Below are 21,376 nucleotides of genomic sequence, written 5' to 3'. Positions count from 1 at the left end.
ACTATTTACTGAATACTTGCAGTTCTGTTTTAATGTAGAGGAGTGGCAAAGCTATCCTAAAGAATCAGAATGGGTGCAGTATAGATAGGATCTCACAAAATGTGTCATAATGATTAATGAAGGTAGTCTGATGCCATCTTTGGTTTTTTTATTAAAATGTGTCTTGGCTACTTAATGATTTCTTTAAAACTATATATATTTTAGTACCTTTCTCTACATTTGTCTGGAGATATTTTGTCACAATCATTGATTTCTACATTTTGCTCCTTTCTATACTTGGACTTTTTTTTTAAAGCATTCTTGCATGACACCCTTCTTTTTCATCACAAAAGACTGGAACTTCATTTTCTTTAAATTAATAGATGTATTGAGAATGTTGGTAGAGCTGAACATCATCCAACTATACTTGACCATAGAAAGTGGAAGTTATAGATAATTGACTTATATTGTTCATGTTTAATAATAATTTATATTCATGTAAACATTTAAAGTATGTAACTATTCAACCTTCTGGGGTCATATGATCCTGTATTGTTTTCTATTGCTTGATGATTCCTGGAAATAGGAGTCTATTATCTTTTGTGTTCAGAAGGTTTTCATGACTGTAGAATTTTCCCTGAGAATTTGTCAATGAATAAAGAAATATTTCTTCTACTGAATTTGCCACAAAAAATCTAATTGTTAAATTTACTTGATTAATGTGATTGCATTAACTATTTAATGATCTTAAATTTTGTAGACCAAAACAAATTAGATCTCAGTTCATTTAGATTCTTAGTGTACATGAATATATTTTTTGCTTATGAGAGTTGTAGCTAGAATAATTTTCTTCAAAAATCTTTTGAGTCTAGGGGAAGCTAGGTGACGAATGGATAGAGCATTGGCCTTGCGAGTCAGGATGACCTGAGTTCCAATCGGGCCTCAAACACTTTTTAATTGCTTAGCTGTGACCTCGGGCAAGTCACTCATTGCCTTAATTTTTTAAGTAGAAGAATTTTAAGTAGAAGAAAAATCTTTTGAGTCTAGCATCATATCCATCATCTATATATAACTTTTAAGATTTCAGAATTAGCACTGTGATGAAGAAATAGTTGTGAACACTTGTAAATTTAGCAATGTTATTGTGTATTTTTTCAAGCTCTGATTTTCAAAAGAGATGGCACTGATCAGAGGGAGTTTTTGTCACCTTCATTTGGTTTATCTAATGTTTTAAAATAATTGTTGATTTTCTTCCAGTCACTTTAGACTCTTCAAATACTTGAATTATCCAGAATATCCCTCATGGGGTTGATTCTCCATATTGGTGCAGTTAGCCATGAACTATCCTTTTCTTCTCCCTCTTTTTCCCAGATCTCTCCCGGGTCCAATTCAGCACCTCTACCTGGCCATCCTAACAAGGTGATTTGTGAAAGGGTGAGACTTCAGAGCCTGTTCCCTCTCATCCCAAGTGATCAGGATACTACAGTTCAAGAGGATGCCCACTTCAAAGCTTTCTTCCAGGTTCTTATATATGTTTACCCTTCCCCTACTATAGGGTATAGGAATTTTTCGAGGAAGGCTTGACATGAAGATGGAAATCATTAGGTCACTTGTAGGTTACCATCTGACTACTTAATTTCTGGGGTGGGTGGGTATAAGTATGAATCTTCTTCGCGTAAATTATTTCTTTAATATTTCTGTTTCAGCTAGTTGTTCTGAAGAATGTTTATCTTCTCTTGAACTACTTTTACTTGTTCTCCTAATACTCTTGAACAACTTTCTGACCTTTTTGTCCCACATCACTCACTTTATAGGTATAATTAACCTAAAAGGAAGTATTGAGTGACCCATAGGAAGTGTAATGATTCTCAGACAAGGTAAATAAAATATAAGGGGGGTAGGATAGGGCAACTCTAAGACTCAATGTTGTTTTCATTTTTTTTTAATTAATATCGTTGCTTACTAAGCATCTACAGTTTTAGATGATGCATATTTTGGAAATGAAAAAATCATTTCCTTTTTGGAGGCTACATGCCTAATGAAAGCTTCATGAAATTGAAATTTTAAAGTTAATCTTTTATCTTAGAAGTAAAAACAAATAATTCTTAAGAATTATAGACATATTAAAAGATATTAATTGAATATTAGCTAGACTTGAATTCTAAGTGTTAGACTTCCAAGAAAACCGTATGTGTACAAAGGCATATTCCTTGCATGCTGCTTTCTTGGTATCTTTAAGAGGTTTATTCAAAAACAATCCTTGCTTGAAGGATATATAACTAGTAGAATATGGCTTTAAAAACCTGCAGTTGATTATAATTTTGCCATGTCTCAAGAATTTGTCTGCTTTATAAAAAGAATAATGGAAGCATTATATATAAAAATAAGTTCCAGGAGATGGAGGAGATTGGCTTATAATTTTTAATGTCATCAACAAGCAACTTTTTGAAACTAGAGTTAATATCTAAGGATGATGATTTGGAGTTGAAAAGGATCTTTGGGATAATTTAGTCTAAATCTCCTATTTTACAGATGAGCAAAAACTGAGGTCAAGAGAGTTGTAGGGCAAAGCTAGAATTTTAGCTTTAGTCCTTTGGCTCCGAATTTAGCTCTTGTAGATTTTTCATGTCAATCCTTTCTAGTGGTCTTCTCTTCTTGTATAAAGAATAATGATCACAAGTTTTTTATTATAATTTCTAGGTTAAAAAGTGAAATGAAAATTAATTACCAAAAAAGATCTTGTTATCAGAACTTTTATGCTAAATTCACTGTAGTTATAGGTGTCTACTCTCCTAGGAGATCAAGACTGTGTTAATGGAGGTAATTTCTGGAATGATTTGGATGTTTATTATGGCTGTTGTCTTATGTTAAACTTTTAGGAAACGGTGACTAAAATAAATTGAATTGCAGTTATTATATTTTCACACAATGTCTTTACCCTTTTTTTTATTTGACATTGAATTTGACCTTTCCCCTAAGTAGTTGGCAATATGACTGACTACTCAGGATCAGTTGATTTTTGTGACTCCACTATCTGTAACTAATATTTATTCTGTCTATTGAAATCATTTTTATTTTTTGTGATGTACTGAAGGACAACAGTGGTTTTTGAAAAATGTGCATACTTACTGGAACAACATTTTGGGGAAGGACAATAGAAGACTGAGTAGGAAAAAGGTATTGAGGAGAGGAAAAGGAATATAAAGAAAACAATGTGAATCTACCTAAGCCAGTTGTTCTTAGTGTTTTGTTTTGTTTTTGTTTTGTTTGGTTTTTTTTTAGATTTTTCAAGGCAATGGGGTTAAGTGGCTTGCCCAAGGCCACACAGCTAGGTAATTATTAAGTGTTAAGTGTCTGAACTCAGGTACTCCTGACTCCAAGGCCAGTGCTCTATCCACTGCACCACCTAGCTGCCCCTGTTCTTTAGCTTTATAATACAACTGAAGTAACTACAAATGGGAATGAGATTATTTTTTGCTAACTTTTGTTTTATTATTTAAAAGAAAATTGTCATCCTGAATTTAACAATGGGAACGTGTTCTTATAAAAAGAACAGAAAAGTAGTAATGATAGATGATAACAAAAATCTCAAGTTGTTGATTTTTAATTTAGGCTAAATTTGATAGTCATTATGACACAGTTCTGCTTCTTTAGTTGGTCCTCTTCTGAACTTCTTTCTAAAACTTATTTCTATATGTTTCTTAAAATGTTCTGGTATGTTTCTTAAAATGTTGTTAGTCTTTTTTCTTTACTTTTCCTTTTTTGGGGGTCCACCAAAAAAAAAAATAAGAAAAAGAACCAAAAACCTCAGTTAAAAAAAAATTAGTCAGGCAAAACAAGTCCACACATTGATCTTATCAAAAAATGTTTGTGTGAAAGACTAACAGACTGCCTTCTGTGGGAGGTGGGGGGAGGGAAGCAAGATTAGGGAGGAAGTTGTAAAATTCAAAATAAATAAATTAAATTTTAAAAATGTATGCGTCAATTCTGTTTTGTCAGTTCTATGTCTCTTGGCATTACATAGATGTAATGAGAGATTCCTTTGAGGTCATAATTTATCATTGCTTAGTCATGATTCTTTCATAGTTTTTCATAGTTGTCTACCCTTGGAGTGTTGTCATTTTACACCTTTTTTTCCTGGGTCTGTTTGATTCACACTGCCTCAGTAAGATGATGTTTCATTACTTTCAGTAGGCCTTTTCCTTTGTTTTTACTTCTTTGCTCTAAGAAAAAGTGCTGCAAAATCTTTATCTGAATGAGGTCTTCTTTCCCTCTTAATTTGATCTTTTTGAGACAAATTCCTCAAAGAAGTAAATTTATTTATTTTTATCAATATGCACGTGTATATTTTCAAGTTACAAAATTTCCTTCCACCCTCCCTTCCCACCCCCATCCCCTCAGCAGCAGTCAGGTTAGCATTATACATACATATTTTTGATAAGCATGTTTACATATTAGTTATTTTCAGTATGAGGAATTAGGTTTAAGGGAAAGAGATAGATGGGAGATAATTTTTATAAAGTGTTCATCAGATTCTGAAGGGTTGGTTTTTCTCTTTTGTTTTGTTTTTAAATTTTGTTTATTTAAGGCAGTGAGATCAAGGTCACACTGCTATGCAATTATTAAGTGTCTGAGATCAAATTTGAACTCAGGTTCTCCTGACTCCAGGGTGGATACTCCATCCACTGTGCCACTGATTGCCCTTGTTTTATTTTTCTTCCTCTGAATGGAGTAATATTGGCCATTCGGTCAAATATGGTTATCCTAGCTTTCTGAACTGCTGAGAAGAACTATTTCTATCACAGTTGATCATCTCACAATATTGTTGTTAATGTGTACATTGTTCTTAGTTTTGCTCCCTTTGCTCATTATCAGATCCTGCAAGTCATTCCATGCTTTTCTAGAGTCCAACCATTAATGATTTCTTATAGAACAATAATATTCCATAATATCATATACTATAACTTGTTTAGCCATTCCCCAATTGATGGACATCCCCTGTATTTCCAATTCTTTGACACTACAAAAAGAGCTGCTATGAATATTTTGGAACATGTAGGAGTTTTCTAGTTTTTTTATTTCTTCTTTTGGAGATAGACCTAGACTTGGAATTGCTGGGTCAAAGGGTATGAACAGTTTTATTGCTTTTTGGGACATAATTCCATATTGCTCTCCAGAAAGGCTGGATTTGTTTGTAACTTCACCAGCAATTCATCAATGTCCCAATCCTCCCACAACTTCTCCAACATTGATCATTTTCCCTTTTTCTCCGATACATGTGAGGTGATACCTCGTTGTTTTAATTTGTATTTCTCTGATCAATAATTATTTGTAGTATTTTTTCATATGATTATATATAGCTTTAACTTCTTCATTTGAAAACAATTCATATCCCTTGACCATTTATTAATTGGGGAATGACTTGTAACCTTATAAATTTGATGCAATTTTCTATATCGACCTTCATTGGAACTCCTAATTGTGAAGATTGTTTCTCAGCTTTCTACTTTCCTTCTAATTCTGGCAGCATTGATTTTATTAGTGGTAAAAAAACTTTTAATATAGTCAGAATCATTCATTTTGCAGTTTATAATGTACTCTAATTCTTGTTTGGTCATAAATTCCTCTCCTTTCCATAGATCTGATAGAGTATTTCTTAGTCTCCTCATAGAAGTTATTAGTAGACCAAAAGCAATTATGTGATTTTAGGCTTGTAGTTCCAAACTGTTTTTAAGAATGTTTGGGTTAATTTATAGCCCTACCAACCGTGTATTAGGGTGTCTATCCTTCCATTGTCCCTCTAACAATCTACATTTTCCTTTTTTGTCATTATTGCCCTTTGTAGTTTTGAAGTAGGACATCAGAGTTGTTTGAAATGGCATTTTTCTTACTAATATTGTAAAAAAATATTTTAAACATGGTTATTGATAGCTCATCTTTCTTAGTTTGAGAATTACTCTTATTTCTTTGACCATTTATATATTTGGAAAATGTTTCTTGTTTTTTTTTTTCCATTGTTTGGTTAAGAATTCTTTCCCTGTTCATAATTGTAAGAGGTACTTTCTTCCCTTTCCCTCTCATTTAGGACATCCTCTTTTCTCTGCTTCATGACTGTTTTTCAAGTATTCAAAGTCAACTGTCATTTTCTCCAAATCTTTGCTTCCAACTTCAGCTAAAGATGGCGTTTGAGTTTTTTTTTTTTAATTTTTTATGTTTTTGCAAGGCAATGGGTTTTAAGTGGCTTGCCCAAGGCCACAAAACTAGGTAATTATTAAGTGTCTGAGGGCGGATTTGAACTCAGGTACTCTTGACTCCAGGGCCGATGCTCTATCCACTGCACCACCTAGCTGCTCTGGCATTTGAGTTTTTAATGGCTACATCATCCTATTCACATATTGACTGTATATAACTAAAACCTCCATATCTTTTTTCAGATTTATGGCTATCTAATAATAATAATAGATAACTTTTGCATAGCACTTAAAGGTTTACAAAATGTCTTCCATTTATTATTTGATACAGCAGCTCTGTGAGGTGTTCTATTATTCCAGTTTTATAGATGAGGTAATAAATTGAAAAAGATTAAATGACTTTTACAAGGTGAAACGGCTAAAAATATCTGAGACAGGATTCAAACTCAGGTCTTCCTGAATCCCAAGTCTAGTATTCTGCCTCTTAAACCACCTAGTTATCTTATCAGTGGATATAGGAAAACTGGATTCAAATTCTTCTGTTTCTTAAAGATAACCAGATTATTTTCCAACCTCTGTTTCCTTATCTATGAATTGACTTACATGCTTTTAGTGAGAAAAACATTTTACAGACTTCACATTAATTTCAGTGATTTTTGAGAGAAAAATAAAAACAATATTTAAGGAAGAAGAATATAGCTTTAAAGGTTGTTGTAAAGCAAGACCTTAGAAGTCATCTAATCTGTCTCACTCATCTAAGAGCTTAGGAAACTGGCCCAGAGAACATAAAGACCATGATTCTGTGAAGATTCAAACTAAAAGTCAATGACTTCAAATTGAGTAAGATTCCTATTGCACTGGGTCTCTCAGGTTTGAAAAATTAACATAGTTTGATTCTTCTAAATAGAAGATTCTTCTAAATAGAAGAAATCAATTGTACTTCATTCAACATACTTTTGAGGAATGAAGTTTTTATCTCAATTGTAGTAAATGAAAATTTGTCCTTTATAAAGAAGTCTTTTTAAGTTACTTTAATTTTGACCCTCTTCTTATAGTTATAAAAGAAATTTTGTCTCTTAACTGTGAATATTTGTGCAAAAAGGTATTTTTAAAAATTGCTTGTGTGAACCTGCACGGATTTTGAAAGCATTAGTTAGAGGTAACTAATAAAAAACTTAATCTTGATACATTATAATCAGCACATTAAGATTGCTTTTCTGGAAAAGAATATTGTGCCTCTGTGGCCATTGCATCAACCTTTCCAAAAACAAACAAAAAAAAAGGAATTTAGACCTTTAGGGACAACCAGCTACTAGAAAGGTAGGTAGGCATAGAGCCAGAGTGGGGGATTCTCAGACATATGGGAAAGAAATTGACCATGAGAAGAGCCAGGGGTCCAATTGGCCTGGGGGACAGTTCAGGAAGTTTTTATATTGGGGCAATGATCTAAAGACTTAATTTTAAAAAAAAAGAATCTTTAGCTGATCTGATTAAAAAGAGCAGAAATTAAATCAATAAAACAACAAAAGTGAAAAACTGAAAATAATCACAAAAATAAAAAGATTCTCATAACCTATTACATAGTTATAGGAAAGACTTGGCTTAAAAAATACAAAATATTCAAATAGAACACCAAATGGGTATCTTAATCCAGTCTCAGAAAAGGAAAGAGAACAAACTATAAAGGAATTATCCAAGGGGGGAAAAAAGGGCAAGTCCTGATAGATTTACTGGAGAATTCTGTTAAACTCTTAACAATTTATTTGAATATTCTATTCAAGATGATTCAAAAAAAATTGTGATACTACTAAACTCTTCTAATGAGAAAAATAAATGCACAGAAGTGCAGAAGAGAAAGATACTATCTCTAAATGAATATAATTTCATAAATTTTAATTAAAAACCTATATGGCTATAGTAATTTACCTAATAAATCACTTATCATAGACAAATTAGATTTATACCCAGGCTATAGCATTGTTTCAACATTATGGAGGGAAAAAATCATTGTAATCATGTTAAAAACAAAAATATTAAAATCCATGTGTTTTAATCTGTGCAAAAAACAAAGCCTTTGGCAAAGTAAAACTCGCTAATATGGGGGGGCTACAGTTTAGCAAGATGTTTTTTTCATTTGAAAGAAATAATTTTTAAAGTATCTAAAATCAAAAGCAACTAGTATAAGCAATAGGGGAATACACTAGAAGCCTTTCCTCTAAATACTAGCAGTAAAACAATAATGTCACTTCACTGTTTTATAGAATTTTTTCTTCTATGTTGAAGAATCAGTTGTGTTTCATAGAAATGCTAGTCATAGTAATAACCCTAGAGAAACTATTTAGAAACAGAATAATAGACATTAAGAAGAAAAATCTATTTAATAACATTGTGGCATCCTTAGAATATGCTAGGGAATTAGCAAATAAACTAATTGAGACAATTTGCAAACTATTAGGGTACAGAACAAATATATAGAAAGCAACAGTATTTTTCTGTATACTAATAAAATACAAAAGGAAATTATAGAAAGGGAAATCCCATTCAAAATAACTACATAATGCATAAAATATTTGGAAGTAAATTTACTAAGGCATGCTCTCTAGGTTCAATTATAAAATATTACTTAAAGAAGTAAAGAACAACTTAAATATTTAAATAATTATTCAGTGCTTATGGTTGGACTATGCAATTAATAAAAATGACAGTACTACAACAGTGAGTTTAGTTTTAATGCCATACTTAATCAGGCTACAAAGAGAAACTTTGAATTTCTACTTAGGATAATAGCCAGATTTATGAGGAACAAAAGGTGTAGAATGTCAGAGAAAATAATGCAGAGGATGGGAGGAAGAAGATATAGGAAGAATAGATCTTCTAGGCTTTAAAGTATGTTATAAAACAGAAATCATCAAAAGCATTTGATATATTCCCTCTAACAGAAGAGAGAAGAACTGAGCAATAAAACAGTTTAGATGGGAGGATCAGAAATAATAAAATTCAACAAGTCACTTAAATAAACCAGAAAAACATTATTTTAGGAAAGAATTCTGTATTGAATAAGAATTAGGAAATCTGTAATGTGCCATAAATTATACTTTGAACAATAATGCATTATTTTCCATAATAAATTTTTAAAAAGTTGATTTCTGACCAACACAATGAAAGATCATACCATAAAAAATAACTTGAACAGGAGGTGGATCATTTATAACTCTGAATTGATGAATTTTTTAACTAAACAAGGGATACAGGTAGTTATAAATGATAAAAGTAGTTTTAATTACAAAAAAATTGGAAAGCTTTAGCACAAACGAAATTTATATACCTCTGATAACTGAAATGTTGACAGGGAGAAAAAAAATCAATGTATCAGATTTCTCAAATAATGATTTAGTCTCCAAGATAAATGGTCAGCTAAAAAAAAAATAAGGCAAAATCTCATTCCTCAACAGGTGTTTAAAGGCTGTTCTCTTTTTTTAGTTGGTTTTTGCTAGGCAGTGGGGGTTAAGTGACTTGACCAAGGTCACACAGATAGGTAATTATTTAAATGTTTGAACTCGGGTCCCTCTGACTCCAGGAATTATACAGTTCTATTCTGCTGCAGCAGGACTGTTGGGGGTGGGGTGGGGAGGAGGGGCCCAAACGCTAATACACCTTCAATTGCCTGGCTCCCAACCACTTAGAGCCATGGAGGGGTCTGTAGAAGGGTTCGGTTGTGGTAATAGAGAACTGTACATAAAGGAGCTTCATGTTAGAAGTCACCCAATTGCTATTGAGACATTGATTCACACTATATCTGAAAGAAAAGAAGATAACAAGAATAGAAAAAAGCAAAATTTAGATTATATTCATGTCCCAAAAAGATGAATGAAAATTCCAGTATCCATCATTCTACATTCCTCATACATGAAAGTTTTGTGAGAATCATCTGTCTTTTTATTGAGTTTTATCATGGAGTGTGCCATTCCTATTTTTAGTGGCTTGTTAACTTATTTTGAGTTTGATAATAATTTCAAAAACTTTTAGTTGCTTTTCAGATATAGTCCTTAATTTTCCATGCATATTTGACATAGTCATTCCTTCAGCTTTAAATGAATTAAATTTCATAATCCATATCTATTTGAAAATCGGAAATCTTGACCTTCACGGGACGGCTACTTGGTAAAATGAATAGAGTTTGGTCCTGGAGTCAGGAGTTCACATTTACCCTAATGCTTTGATCTTGATTGATTCCAAAAACTCAAAAACAAACAAGAAATCTGATCCTTCAGTAACATCATAAATATCTGCATTTGTATCTAAGTATAATTGCTTTTAAGGTGCTTAAATATTTAATTTGCCTGAATAGGAAAATGATACAAATTTTCCTGGAATAAATGTTTCCTATAAAGTATTTTGTTGAATTCTACTTTTTAAATCGAATTTGTAACACTACTACATTTTCTAGGAACATTTATCCTATTTTTTTCAAGTATATTTTTAGTATCTTTACCATCATTATACTCTACTCATTTGTGTATATAGTTCATCTCACTATTATCTCATAAAATAATTTTAGAACTATACAAAAATTTGCAGATAATTATGTTTAATTGTTGAAAAATAAAATTATCTGATCTTATGATATTGTAAGGTTGCTTTTATTTTCAACATTTTTATTTAGCAAAGTTTAGTTTCTTATATTTAGCAATATGAATGATAAAGTTGAGAAATGTAGGTGCTTTTATGATATTTGTAACATCCATACAAAGATGGCTTAACTTTGAGTCTCTGTGCATGTTGACTATGTCCTGGGAAATTTAACCATTTCAGATCTGTCTTGTGACCAGTGGCCCACATCATCTTGATTGTTTAGTGTTTCACATTGCCTGTTACATCTAGGAATCTCCAGTAATACTTCACTGACATCCAGATCATCATCTTGAGTATTTTCATAGGAGTCTACCCTTTTCTTCCTCCCCCTTCAAGCTCTAGAACTATAATAATGGTGGTGTTACTACTGAAGAGGAAACAAACAACTTTGTGGGTTGTCACTTCCTATGTGTTTTGTTGTCTCTTGAAGTCGGAGACTACTGCATCTCAAATTTGTATCCCAAGATTTTAACCCATTGCTTAGGACACAGTAAATGTGTACTAATAAAGTTCGTTTTTAGACAGGTGCAGTAAACATCATGAGGGTACAATAGCACAAGTGCCCCTTGAAATTTTTACCTTCCTTATCAAATAACTATTCTGCATTTGCTATTAGAGTGAAATCATCTGTCAGTTTCTCTGTCTCTCTCTGAACTTTGTTTTTGTTGGGAGAAAGTAGATGCTTGTGTAAGAAACAACTTCATACTTTTCCTGAGGGCATCCAAAAGTTTAGAAAACTTTAATGTGCTCGGTTGATTCTTTTTTTTTAGGGCTTTATTTTTTGCAAGGCAAACGGGCTTAAGTGGCTTGCCCAAGGCCACACAGCTAGGTAATTATTAAGTGTCTGAGACAGGATTTGAACCCAGGTACTCCTGGCTCCAGGGCCGGTGCTCTATCCACTATACCACCTAGCTGCCCCTTCAGTTGATTCTTGATAGTAAAGATCTAGTTTTTGTATTTTGTTAACTGCTTTCTATATTGTAGGTGCTTAGTAACAGTTTTATTAATTTCTTTTGAAATCAAAATTCACTGCAGAGTTACATTATACTCCCACTGCATTTTAAATGACCAAAATTCTATTTCTTGCTGAGACTTTTTTGGATCACTTGTATTGTGCTAATCTAGGTATGCCTATGCTAATTTGGAACCCTTAATAGAGAATAACCATAAAATTTCCATGCCTAGATTGGGTAGATTAAAGGGGGGAAATGGTGACTTTTCTCTTTCTGAAGAGGATTTGTAAATAATTTCCTATTTTAGGAGGGTAGTTAAATATTTGGAATTCTATTCCTTAATTGATGAGATATGTTCATTTGAGGGAACTTATAAGAAATTTATTATTACAGGTACCATATTACTGCTTTGAAGCAATTTGAAATTTCTGAGGCAAAGAGTAACATGTCTCCAACCCATTTAATTTTCGAATTTTTTCAGAGTTGTGTTTTCTGTTCATGATTTTGCAACATCCCAATATTTCTTACAAAATTTCCAAAATGAAACTAAAATATTTAATTCATTTTAAGAGCTAATTTATAATACTTTGAAAAAATGATAGTTGCCAAACCAAACTAATTACAGTGTATTACAGTTCCCAGTAAGCCCTGGTTTTCTTTAGGATGACCTAAATGTATACATCAAGTGAAAACAACTAAATGCTGTTTCCTTTTTCCATTCATTTAACATTTAACAAGCAAGATAATGGACTGAAACTGAAAATGAACTTAGTGAATATCAACTTTCCCTTTCTTCTTTATTGTATTAATTGAAGAAACTTAAGGTCAGAGAGCATTGTAGTTGCCTAAAGTCACACTGATAGTATTTTTTAAAATCACTTTTATTTGGCAACTCAAACCTATTCTTATGTGTGGGTATCAAATCTGACTCATCTAATTTTGTTTTTGTTAGATCTAAAATTAATTTTTTTCATCTTCCTTTTTAGGTTTCTTATGATACAATTAGTTTCCTTATTAAAGCCAAGGGAGGAAAAATACAATTACTCATTTTTTAATTTTATTTATTTGTTTATTGTTTAGGTTTTTCCAAAGCAATGGGGTTAAGTGGCTTGCCCAAGGCCACACAGCTACGTAATTTTAAATGTTTGAGGCCAGATTTGAACTCAGGTACTCCTGACTCCAGGGCCGGTGCTCTGTCCTCTGCGCCACCTAGCCACCCCTCGATTACTCATTTTCATTGAAAACACTTAACTCATAAAAGTAATTTGATAGCTAATTTAGACATCTTTGAGTTTGCTGTTCAGATCTTCAGTATATAGATTATTATTCTAAGCCATAAAATCATTTCTTAGCTGTAAGAAATTTTGGTAGCCACGACTACTTGAACACAATTCAAACTACAGTTATTTAGCAACAGTGTTTGTGTGTGTGTGTGTGTGTGTGTGTGTGTGTGTGTGTGTGTACTTTATTTTGGAGTCTAGTGGCTACAGTAGTGTACTTGGAATCAGGAAAACCTAGGTGAATCTCTCTTGACAACACTTAGTGTTGTTTAACCTTGAGTAAGTTGCTTAAATCTCTGTCAGTTTCCTTGTCAATGATATTAAACCTATATAAAAATACAACTGTTTACATGTCATCATGGCCTCCCTCATTCTTGCTCACTTTTCTCCTCTTACTCCCATATACATACAGCCAGAATTAAAATATAATACAAATGCAAATTGATGGCTTAGACTAACATAGTCAAACTTTAAGAATTTTCTCTTCCCTCCTGTTTGAATATATAAAAGATGTATGACATCTTCCTCTTTTACCCAGTCTCCTCCCCAAAGTTTGGGGCTATACAAATAGGAGATGGACTAGCCCTGATTTTATGTTGGTCATCCCACCTAAACCATTGTGTTGTTAGGCTATTTTCCATCATATGCTTTTAGGATAACAAGTTAAATTAATTGCCAAGAAAAATTGGTTTTGATATTTGGAAATGGGGGGACTGGTAGGATGGCAGTCTTTACTCTCATTTTGTTAACCTGGCTAAGAATTTGATCATATTTCAGATTTATGAATAGGTAGGTGGTATGCAGTAAGACAGAGCTTGGCATCAGGAAGACTATCTTCATGAGTTCAAATTTGGCCTCAGATATTTACTATGTCACCGTGGTCAAGACACAACCCTTTTTGCCTTAGTTTTCTCATCTTTAAAATGAGTTGGAGAAGGAAATGGCAAAGAGTTACAATGAGTTAGACATGACTGCATAAAACAATCAGATGTATTTGGTGTGTTGATGAATTTTACACCAGGAGGATTCTGCAGGACCCTGAACCTGTTTTATGATCCAAAACAAAAATAAAAAGGAAATGGTTACTATTTAATGATAACCATGCTTTTTTGTGCCCAATGAAATTAGTTCTAATAAAACATAGCATCCGCAATGTATAATTAGTCTCTCCTTGTAAGCCATACAAGTAGCTGAACCAGACAGTGAAAAATGTAGACAAGGTCTTTTTAAGGTCCTGATACTATTACTTTTTAATAAAAGAAATGTTGATGAGTGTGAATTTTGTTTCCTTTGTTTTCAGTGCAGAGAATGAAAATATAATTGGATTTCAAAAGATGAGTCTTCAAGGTCATATAGGTTATTTAGTAATTTTTAAAGGAAATATTGTCATTTAATATAAATGGAAAATAGCCTAATATTAGGCTAAATAATTTGAAGTAACAAATTATAACTACTTAGCAATTTTGTTAGCATTTATTTCAGTTTCAATGAAATCACTAACTTATGTATGCCTCAACATTTGAAATTTCTCAATCAGTATTTCTGAATGCTGTGAATATACCTGCTTTTGAAGTGATGAGTGATAATGAAAAATATCCAATTTACAACCAAAGTGTTATTTTTGTCCAGTTTGAATTGAAGCTACCCTTTAGTAGAATTAATATATGTAACAGAGTTATAGATTTTGAGCTAAAAGGGACTTTAGAGATTATTGAGTTCAGCCCCCTCTCATTTTACAAATAAGGTAATTTCAAACACTTGCCCAAGGGGTTACGTATAATGTAGATCTTCCCTGAGTTCAGGTCCAGTGACTATCTCCTATATTGTTATACCTTCTAATATTATATCTCACTAACTAGTTAGTCTTCTAGAATTTTAAAAAAACCGTTATTTTTAACTTGTGTTAATTTTGATAATGCTATGAGAAAATCAGGTCTGTTGCTTTGTGGGCAGAGAGTAGGGAGGTAAAATAATGAAAATAAAAAATTGAGACAGCTAGAGGGGTGCAGTTAGGTTTAGCACTCTGGGCTTGGGGTCAGGAAAGTCTGAGTTCAAATGTGGCCTCCTCAGATACTTAGTAGCTGTGACACTGGGCAAATAATTTAATCCTTCTTTGCTTCTGTTCTTCATCTTTTTGAAAAGGGGGGGAGGGGATTGAGCACTTCAAGATGCTCACCATTTGGTAATGCTATAACCTAGAGTTTTGTCATACTTACCTGATAACTAACTCGGTTTTGAAACTAAACGCAATTGATTTATATTATTTTTCTAGGATAAAGTTTTGTAAATTATCGAAGTCCTGATGCTTTGTGAGTTTTTGTACAACTGTAGATCACTAGTATTTATAGAATAATTTAAAATCTCCTTTCACTTTTTTCCTACTTAAACTTTATTACTGCAATAATAAGCATAGTACAGAGAAGAGGGAGAAAACTCCTTTATTTGAAGTTTTGTTTTTTGTTTTTTTACAAATATCGTATGTATGTTTATGGTCTGAGTAATGAAAGTAAATGATTTAGCTAAATATTGCATCTATTGTAAATTAATTTTGTAATTACTTTGTTGTTAAAAATATATGTTTTAAAAAAAATTATCTTTTTGTTTTAAGATAAAATTTGAAAGTATCGTTTTTCTAACACAATATAGAATGTTTCATTTGAGGAGCTTTATACCCACTGTATTTGTCTGGTTATGTTGGCAGAGTGAAGACAGCCCAAGTCCCAAGAGACAGCGGCTTTCTCATTCAGTCTTTGATTATACAGCATCACCAGCCCCATCACCACCAATGCGACCATGGGAGATGACATCAAATAGGCAGCCTCCTTCAGTTCGACCTAATCAGCATCACTTCTCAGGGGAACGATGCAACACACCTGCTCGCAACAGACGCAGGTTAGTAGATGAATTCTTCTGTTCATAATATTGTTTGGAAATTTTCTCTCAAATCAAAGAAATTTAATTAGAAATTATTTTTCCCTTAACTGTGGAATGTTCACAAGTTTGAGCAGCATCTGTCTTTTTTCCCACCTGATAGTTCCTTATGTTTCTAATAAAAATTTGAAGGAGGTAAAAAACTTCAAGTGTGTGGAAATTTTTGGTGTTTACGTTGTTTTTTTGCCTTTTTATTATAAAGAAATAGTTTTTTTAAAAACCCCTTGCTTTGTCTAAATTTTGAAATGTATCAATGTTCTTTTTTGTGTTTCCTTCTCTGTTTTGCATCACTAATACTACCCATTTACCCCCACCCCTAAGTGCCCTTTTTTGTAATAAGTATTGCCAGGCAAAACAAAACAACATATTAGCTATTACTCTTCTAATCCTTTACTTCTCTATCAAAAAATGGAAAGCAGGGGTGGCTAGGTGGTACAGTGGATAGAGCTCCAACCCTGGAGTCAGGAGTACCTGAGTTCAAATCCAGCCTCAGACATTTAAATAATTACTTAGCTGTGTGGCATTGGGCAAGCCACTTAACTCCATTGTCTTGGGGGGGGCGGGAAGGAAATGGAAAGCAAATTCATGATCAGCCATCTGCTGTCACTGCTTGGTTTTTGGTTAAAAAAAATAGTAAATTAGTGGAACAGATTAGGTAAATACGTAGTATAATGAATAACATTCAAACAGTAGTCTTTTCAGATCAGTACATACTTTTGACAAACTTCTGGGAAAACAGGAAAGCAGTCTAGGAGAAATTAGGTTTACATCAGTATTTCCAACTCATAAAGCAAAATAATCTCTAAATAGTTTCATAACCTAGATGTTCAAGGTCATATTGTAAACAATTTAGAGAAGGAAGGAGATAACATCCACAGCTTTGGATGAGAGAGAGTTATCAATCAAACAAGGATTAAAGAGGTCACAAGAGGTTAAAAGGACAATTTTGATAATATATAATTGAAAAGTTCTTGTGTAAACAAAATAAATGCACTAAGAATTATCATTATTATTCCTGTTATTTTTCTTTCATATTTGAAGAAGATTATGCCATCAAGGGGATGATGCCATAACATGTATGTGAATTTGAGTGAGGGCATACTTTGCAAAATTACCAGCTCACTTTCTCCTCCTGAGCCATCTAGGTTCAGTGGCCAGATAAAACAAAATGACTAGTGCTGGCTGTGTTTGTGCGGTAGTCAGGGTTAAATGACTTGCCCAGGGTCACACAGCTAATAAGTGTCAAGTTCTGAGGTTGGATTTGAACTCAGCTTCTCCTGGCTACACAGCTTGCCTTAGCCACTGCATCCTTTAGCTTCCCACATTCAGACAAACAGTTAACTGGGAGATAAGTCTTCGTAGGACATTTCTTTGATAAAGATCTGATATCCCGATGTATAAGAAACTTATTCAAATAGATGATACCTGGAATTTTTTCTTTAACTACTAACAATTCTATGAAAATTTTCCCCAAAGGACAAATAATCCAAATAAATATAAATTAATAGGATTTTGATTTTCTACCTCACATCTATCAGTTTGGCAGATTTTAAAAGAAAAATGACAATTGTTTGGAGTTGTGGGAATGTAGGTGCACTTGGTGCACTGTTCAATATATGCTATATAGGCTAAGCTAATTTTTCTTTATAAAGCATTGAAAGCTCTAAACCATTCAGAGTTCAGGCTTAGAAGGGCCACTTTTTAATTTAATTTTAAAATGTGGGGGTGGCTAGGTGGCACAGTGAATAGAGCACCGGCCTTCCAGTCAGGAGTACCTGGGTTCAAATCCGACCTCAGACACTTAATAATTACCTAGCCGTGTGGCCTTGGGCAAGCCACTTAACCCCATTGCCTTGAAAAAAATCTAGAAAAAAATTTTTTAAATGTGCATCAAAAAATTAAAGCTATTGTGTGCATTGGGGATGGAGTAAAGCAAAGATCACTACCTTCTACCATCATTATTTGCTATAATTCTAGAAGTACTAATAAAATCAGTAAGAGAAGAAAAAGACATTACCATAGCTAAAGAATAAATAGAATTATCTATTTGCTTATGACTTGATGATTTGCTTGGAAAACACCAAATAACCAATAAAAAATTAATTTTCAAAATCAGAATACAAAAATGAGTAGCATTTCTATATAACAATTATGAAAGTCAGGAGGAAAAATAGAAAAAGATTCATTCAAATGCTATAAAATGAATGAAGTATCTTTTCAGCACTTAGTTGGTATCAAGCATTGTGCTAAACTCTGTAATTATGACCAAACTTGATTCAAAAAAGAAGAGAATATACCTGACTCTTTTCCTTAGAGAGGTGAGGAACTATAGATGTGCAGCATCACAGAGATGATAAAACTTGCCGTCACCTTCATTACTCCAATCTGATGGAGTTAGCCCTTCTCTACAGATCCCCCCCTGCTCCTATCCCCTCCTGTCTCCTCTGACAGATTGCTCCCATTATTACTCCCAGCTTTTATCCCTCATAACTATTGTTCTTTCTCATTGTCTACAAACATGCCCTGTCTCTCATCTTTTCCCTCTACTTTCTCTGTTGGTGATCTTTATTTTCCATTAATTTAATCAATCATCTTTATATAGAGACTCCCAGCTCTGGTCCTCATCTCTCTCCTGAATTCATTCCTGCATCACAAACTGCTTACTGGACATTTCCAACTAAATGTCCCATAGGTATCTCAAACTCACTGTGTCTGAGGATAGTATCCATTATCTTTCTCTATAAACCTACCCCTCTAAAGAGATAAGCAACTCAACAATCAGGGACAATTCTTGGGATATCTGTGGTGGAGAATACCATCTATATCCAGAGAAAGAATTGTGGAGTTTGAACAAAGACCAGACTATTACCTTTAATTTAAAAAAAAAAAAATTATCTTATTATGTTATCTTGCTATCTCTTACTTTTTTTTTCCTTAAGGATCTGATTTCTCTCTCTACACATTCTATTTTGATCAAAACAATGGAAACAATGTAAAAACTATCAGACTGCCTTGGGGGGGGGGTTGGGGAAAGGAAGCAAGATAAGGGAGGGAAATTGTATAATTCAAAAATAAATTGGGGGGGGGGAAAGGTAAGCACCTGATTCAGTATTTACCATCTTTGATTCCACATTCTAGTCATTTACTACATCTTCTTTTTTCCATTTCTAAAATATGCTTGAAATATTCCCATATTTCTACTCATACTACAGCCACTGTAGTTCAGACCAGCATCACTTCTTTCTGGGTGTAGCAATTGCCTCCTAAAGTGATCTCACTCTCTTTCATTCCAGTTTATCCTTCACACAACTGCTCAAGTGTAGGTGACATGTCACCCTCCCAGCCCTTCTCAGTAAGATCAAATGTAAGCCCTCAAGGTTCATATATAATCTCTTTGGTATTTTAAACTGTCTGCCCCCTTCCTTCCCATCTTTCCTTTGCACATTTATTCCATGTCATTCCACAGTTATTCCATGTCTTTTTTCTTCTGGCGCTATACAGTATAGCCAAACTGGCTTTCTTACTGTTCATCTCTTTGCCTTTGTACTTCCTGTCCACTATCTGTTAGGCAGTCCTTCCTTGCCTCTATTATAAAGTAGAGATATCTCTTGGCCCCATTAGCTCCTGATGCCTTCCATCTACCCCATGCCAGAATTTCTATGTTTTGTTTTGTTTTTTTTGTTTTTTTTTTGTTTTTTTGCTTTTTAGGTTTTTGCAAGGCAAACGGGGTTAAGTGGCTTGCCCAAGGCCACACAGCTAGGTAATTATTAAGTGTCTGAGACCAGATTTGAACCCAGTACTCCTGACTCCAGGGCCGGTGCTTTATCCACTACGCCACCTAGCTGCCCCTTATGTTTTGTTCTTTATCTCTGTTGTCTTTGATGTTACTGTACAAACTCCTTGAGGACAAGGGACTGTTTGCCTTGTGACTTTGAATCCCTTCAGCTTAGCACAGCGCTTGACAGCCTAATAGCTACTAAATTGTAAGTTTGTTCATTATTAACATTCATATCACTAAAAAGATTCTTCTCCCTCTTTTATTATTTATTTATCAGAGGTGATTCTTTAGGTGAGTTAGATAATATACATTTCCTGTCACTTCCCTGGTGCTTTGTATTTTTGGTGTTTACTTTTTTTCAATTACAGGCAAAAAAGAGCTTTGAACATGCATCTATTTGTAAGCTTTTGAGTTTCACATTTTTGTACATCTCTCCCTTCACTCTCCCCTCCATGACATCAGGTTATCTCATAGGTTATACATGTGCAATCATGTTTAACATATTTCCATATTAGTCATGTTTTGGAAGAAGAATCAGAACAAAAAGGAGACCAAAAAAATATCGAAACAAATTTTAAAAAGTGCAAATAGTATGCTTTGGTTTTGCATTCAGGCTCCATCGTTTTTTCTCTGGATCTGAATGATATTTTCCATCACAATTGTGCTTGATCACTGAACCTGCCAAGAGGAGCTGTGTCTATCATATTGATCATCACACAATGTTGCTGTTAAAGAGCACATACAATGTTTTCATGTTTCTGCTCTCTTCATTATTCATATAAGTCTTCCCAGGCTTCTCTGAAATCTGTCCACTCATGATTTCTTACAGAATAATAGTACATACTTCATCCTATTCATGTACTGCAATTTGTTCAGCCATTCTCCAACTGATGGGCATCCCCTCAATTTTCATTTCAAAAATGTACTGCTATTAATATTTTTGTACATGTGTGTTTTTTTAACGATCTCTTTAGGATACAGACCTAGCTAAGGCTGCTATTACTGGATCAAGGGGTATGTACAATAGTCCTTTTGTCGTTCCAAATTGCTCTCCAGAATGGTTGGATCATCTCTCAATTCCACCAACCCACTTTTCCCACACCTTTCCAACATTGATCATTTTTCTTTTTTTTGTCATTTTAGCCAGTCTGATAGGGGCTGTGAGGTTATGCTTCAGTGTTGCTGTAATTTGCATTTCTCTATTCAATAATGATTTAGAGCATTTTTTCATGATTATAGATAATTTTAATTTCTTCATCTAAAAGCTGCCTGTTCATATACTTTGACCATTTATCAGGTAGAGAGTGACCGGTATTCTTATTATTTTGACTTGGTTCTCTCTCTCTTCTCTTCTCTCTCTCTCTCTCTCTCTCTGTGTGTGTGTAAGAAATTAATCCTTTATCAGAAACACTAGTTGAGGAAATTGTTTCTTAGTTTTCTGTGTTTCTTCTAATCTTGGTTGCTTGGTTTTATTTGTGCAAAAATGTTTTTAATGTCTAATTGTGTGATTAGTATAACACTAAATTTTTAATGCGCTGTTCTCAGCCAATCTTAATTTTCTATTTTTTGCATACATTTTGTTTCCCATTTGATTCCCATTCCAGTAGAATATAAACTGCTTAAGTGAGGGCT

General features: G+C 33.4%; 1 protein-coding gene across 8 annotated transcripts in view; it reads left to right on the top strand.

The window, feature by feature from the left end:
* Positions 1-21,376, top strand: part of RNF38 (ring finger protein 38) — a 242,399-nt gene that overhangs the window by 189,895 nt on the left and 31,128 nt on the right. For 4 of the 8 annotated variants that reach the window (XM_074200436.1, XM_074200435.1, XM_074200442.1 and 1 more), the window contains 2 exons: positions 1,351-1,500; positions 15,737-15,927. In XM_074200436.1, the coding sequence (XP_074056537.1) occupies positions 1,351-1,500; positions 15,737-15,927 (341 nt within the window). The remainder of the gene's footprint in view (positions 1-1,350; positions 1,501-15,736; positions 15,928-21,376) is intronic. The other 4 variants (XM_074200439.1, XM_074200441.1, XM_074200440.1 and 1 more) reach the window with 2 other exon arrangements.

This window comes from Macrotis lagotis, chromosome X (genome assembly GCF_037893015.1).
Source record: "Macrotis lagotis isolate mMagLag1 chromosome X, bilby.v1.9.chrom.fasta, whole genome shotgun sequence".
In the NCBI taxonomy this organism is placed as follows: domain Eukaryota; kingdom Metazoa; phylum Chordata; class Mammalia; order Peramelemorphia; family Peramelidae; genus Macrotis; species Macrotis lagotis.
The sequence above is the reverse complement of the archived record's forward strand: the minus strand, read 5'-3'. Positions and strand labels throughout refer to the sequence as shown.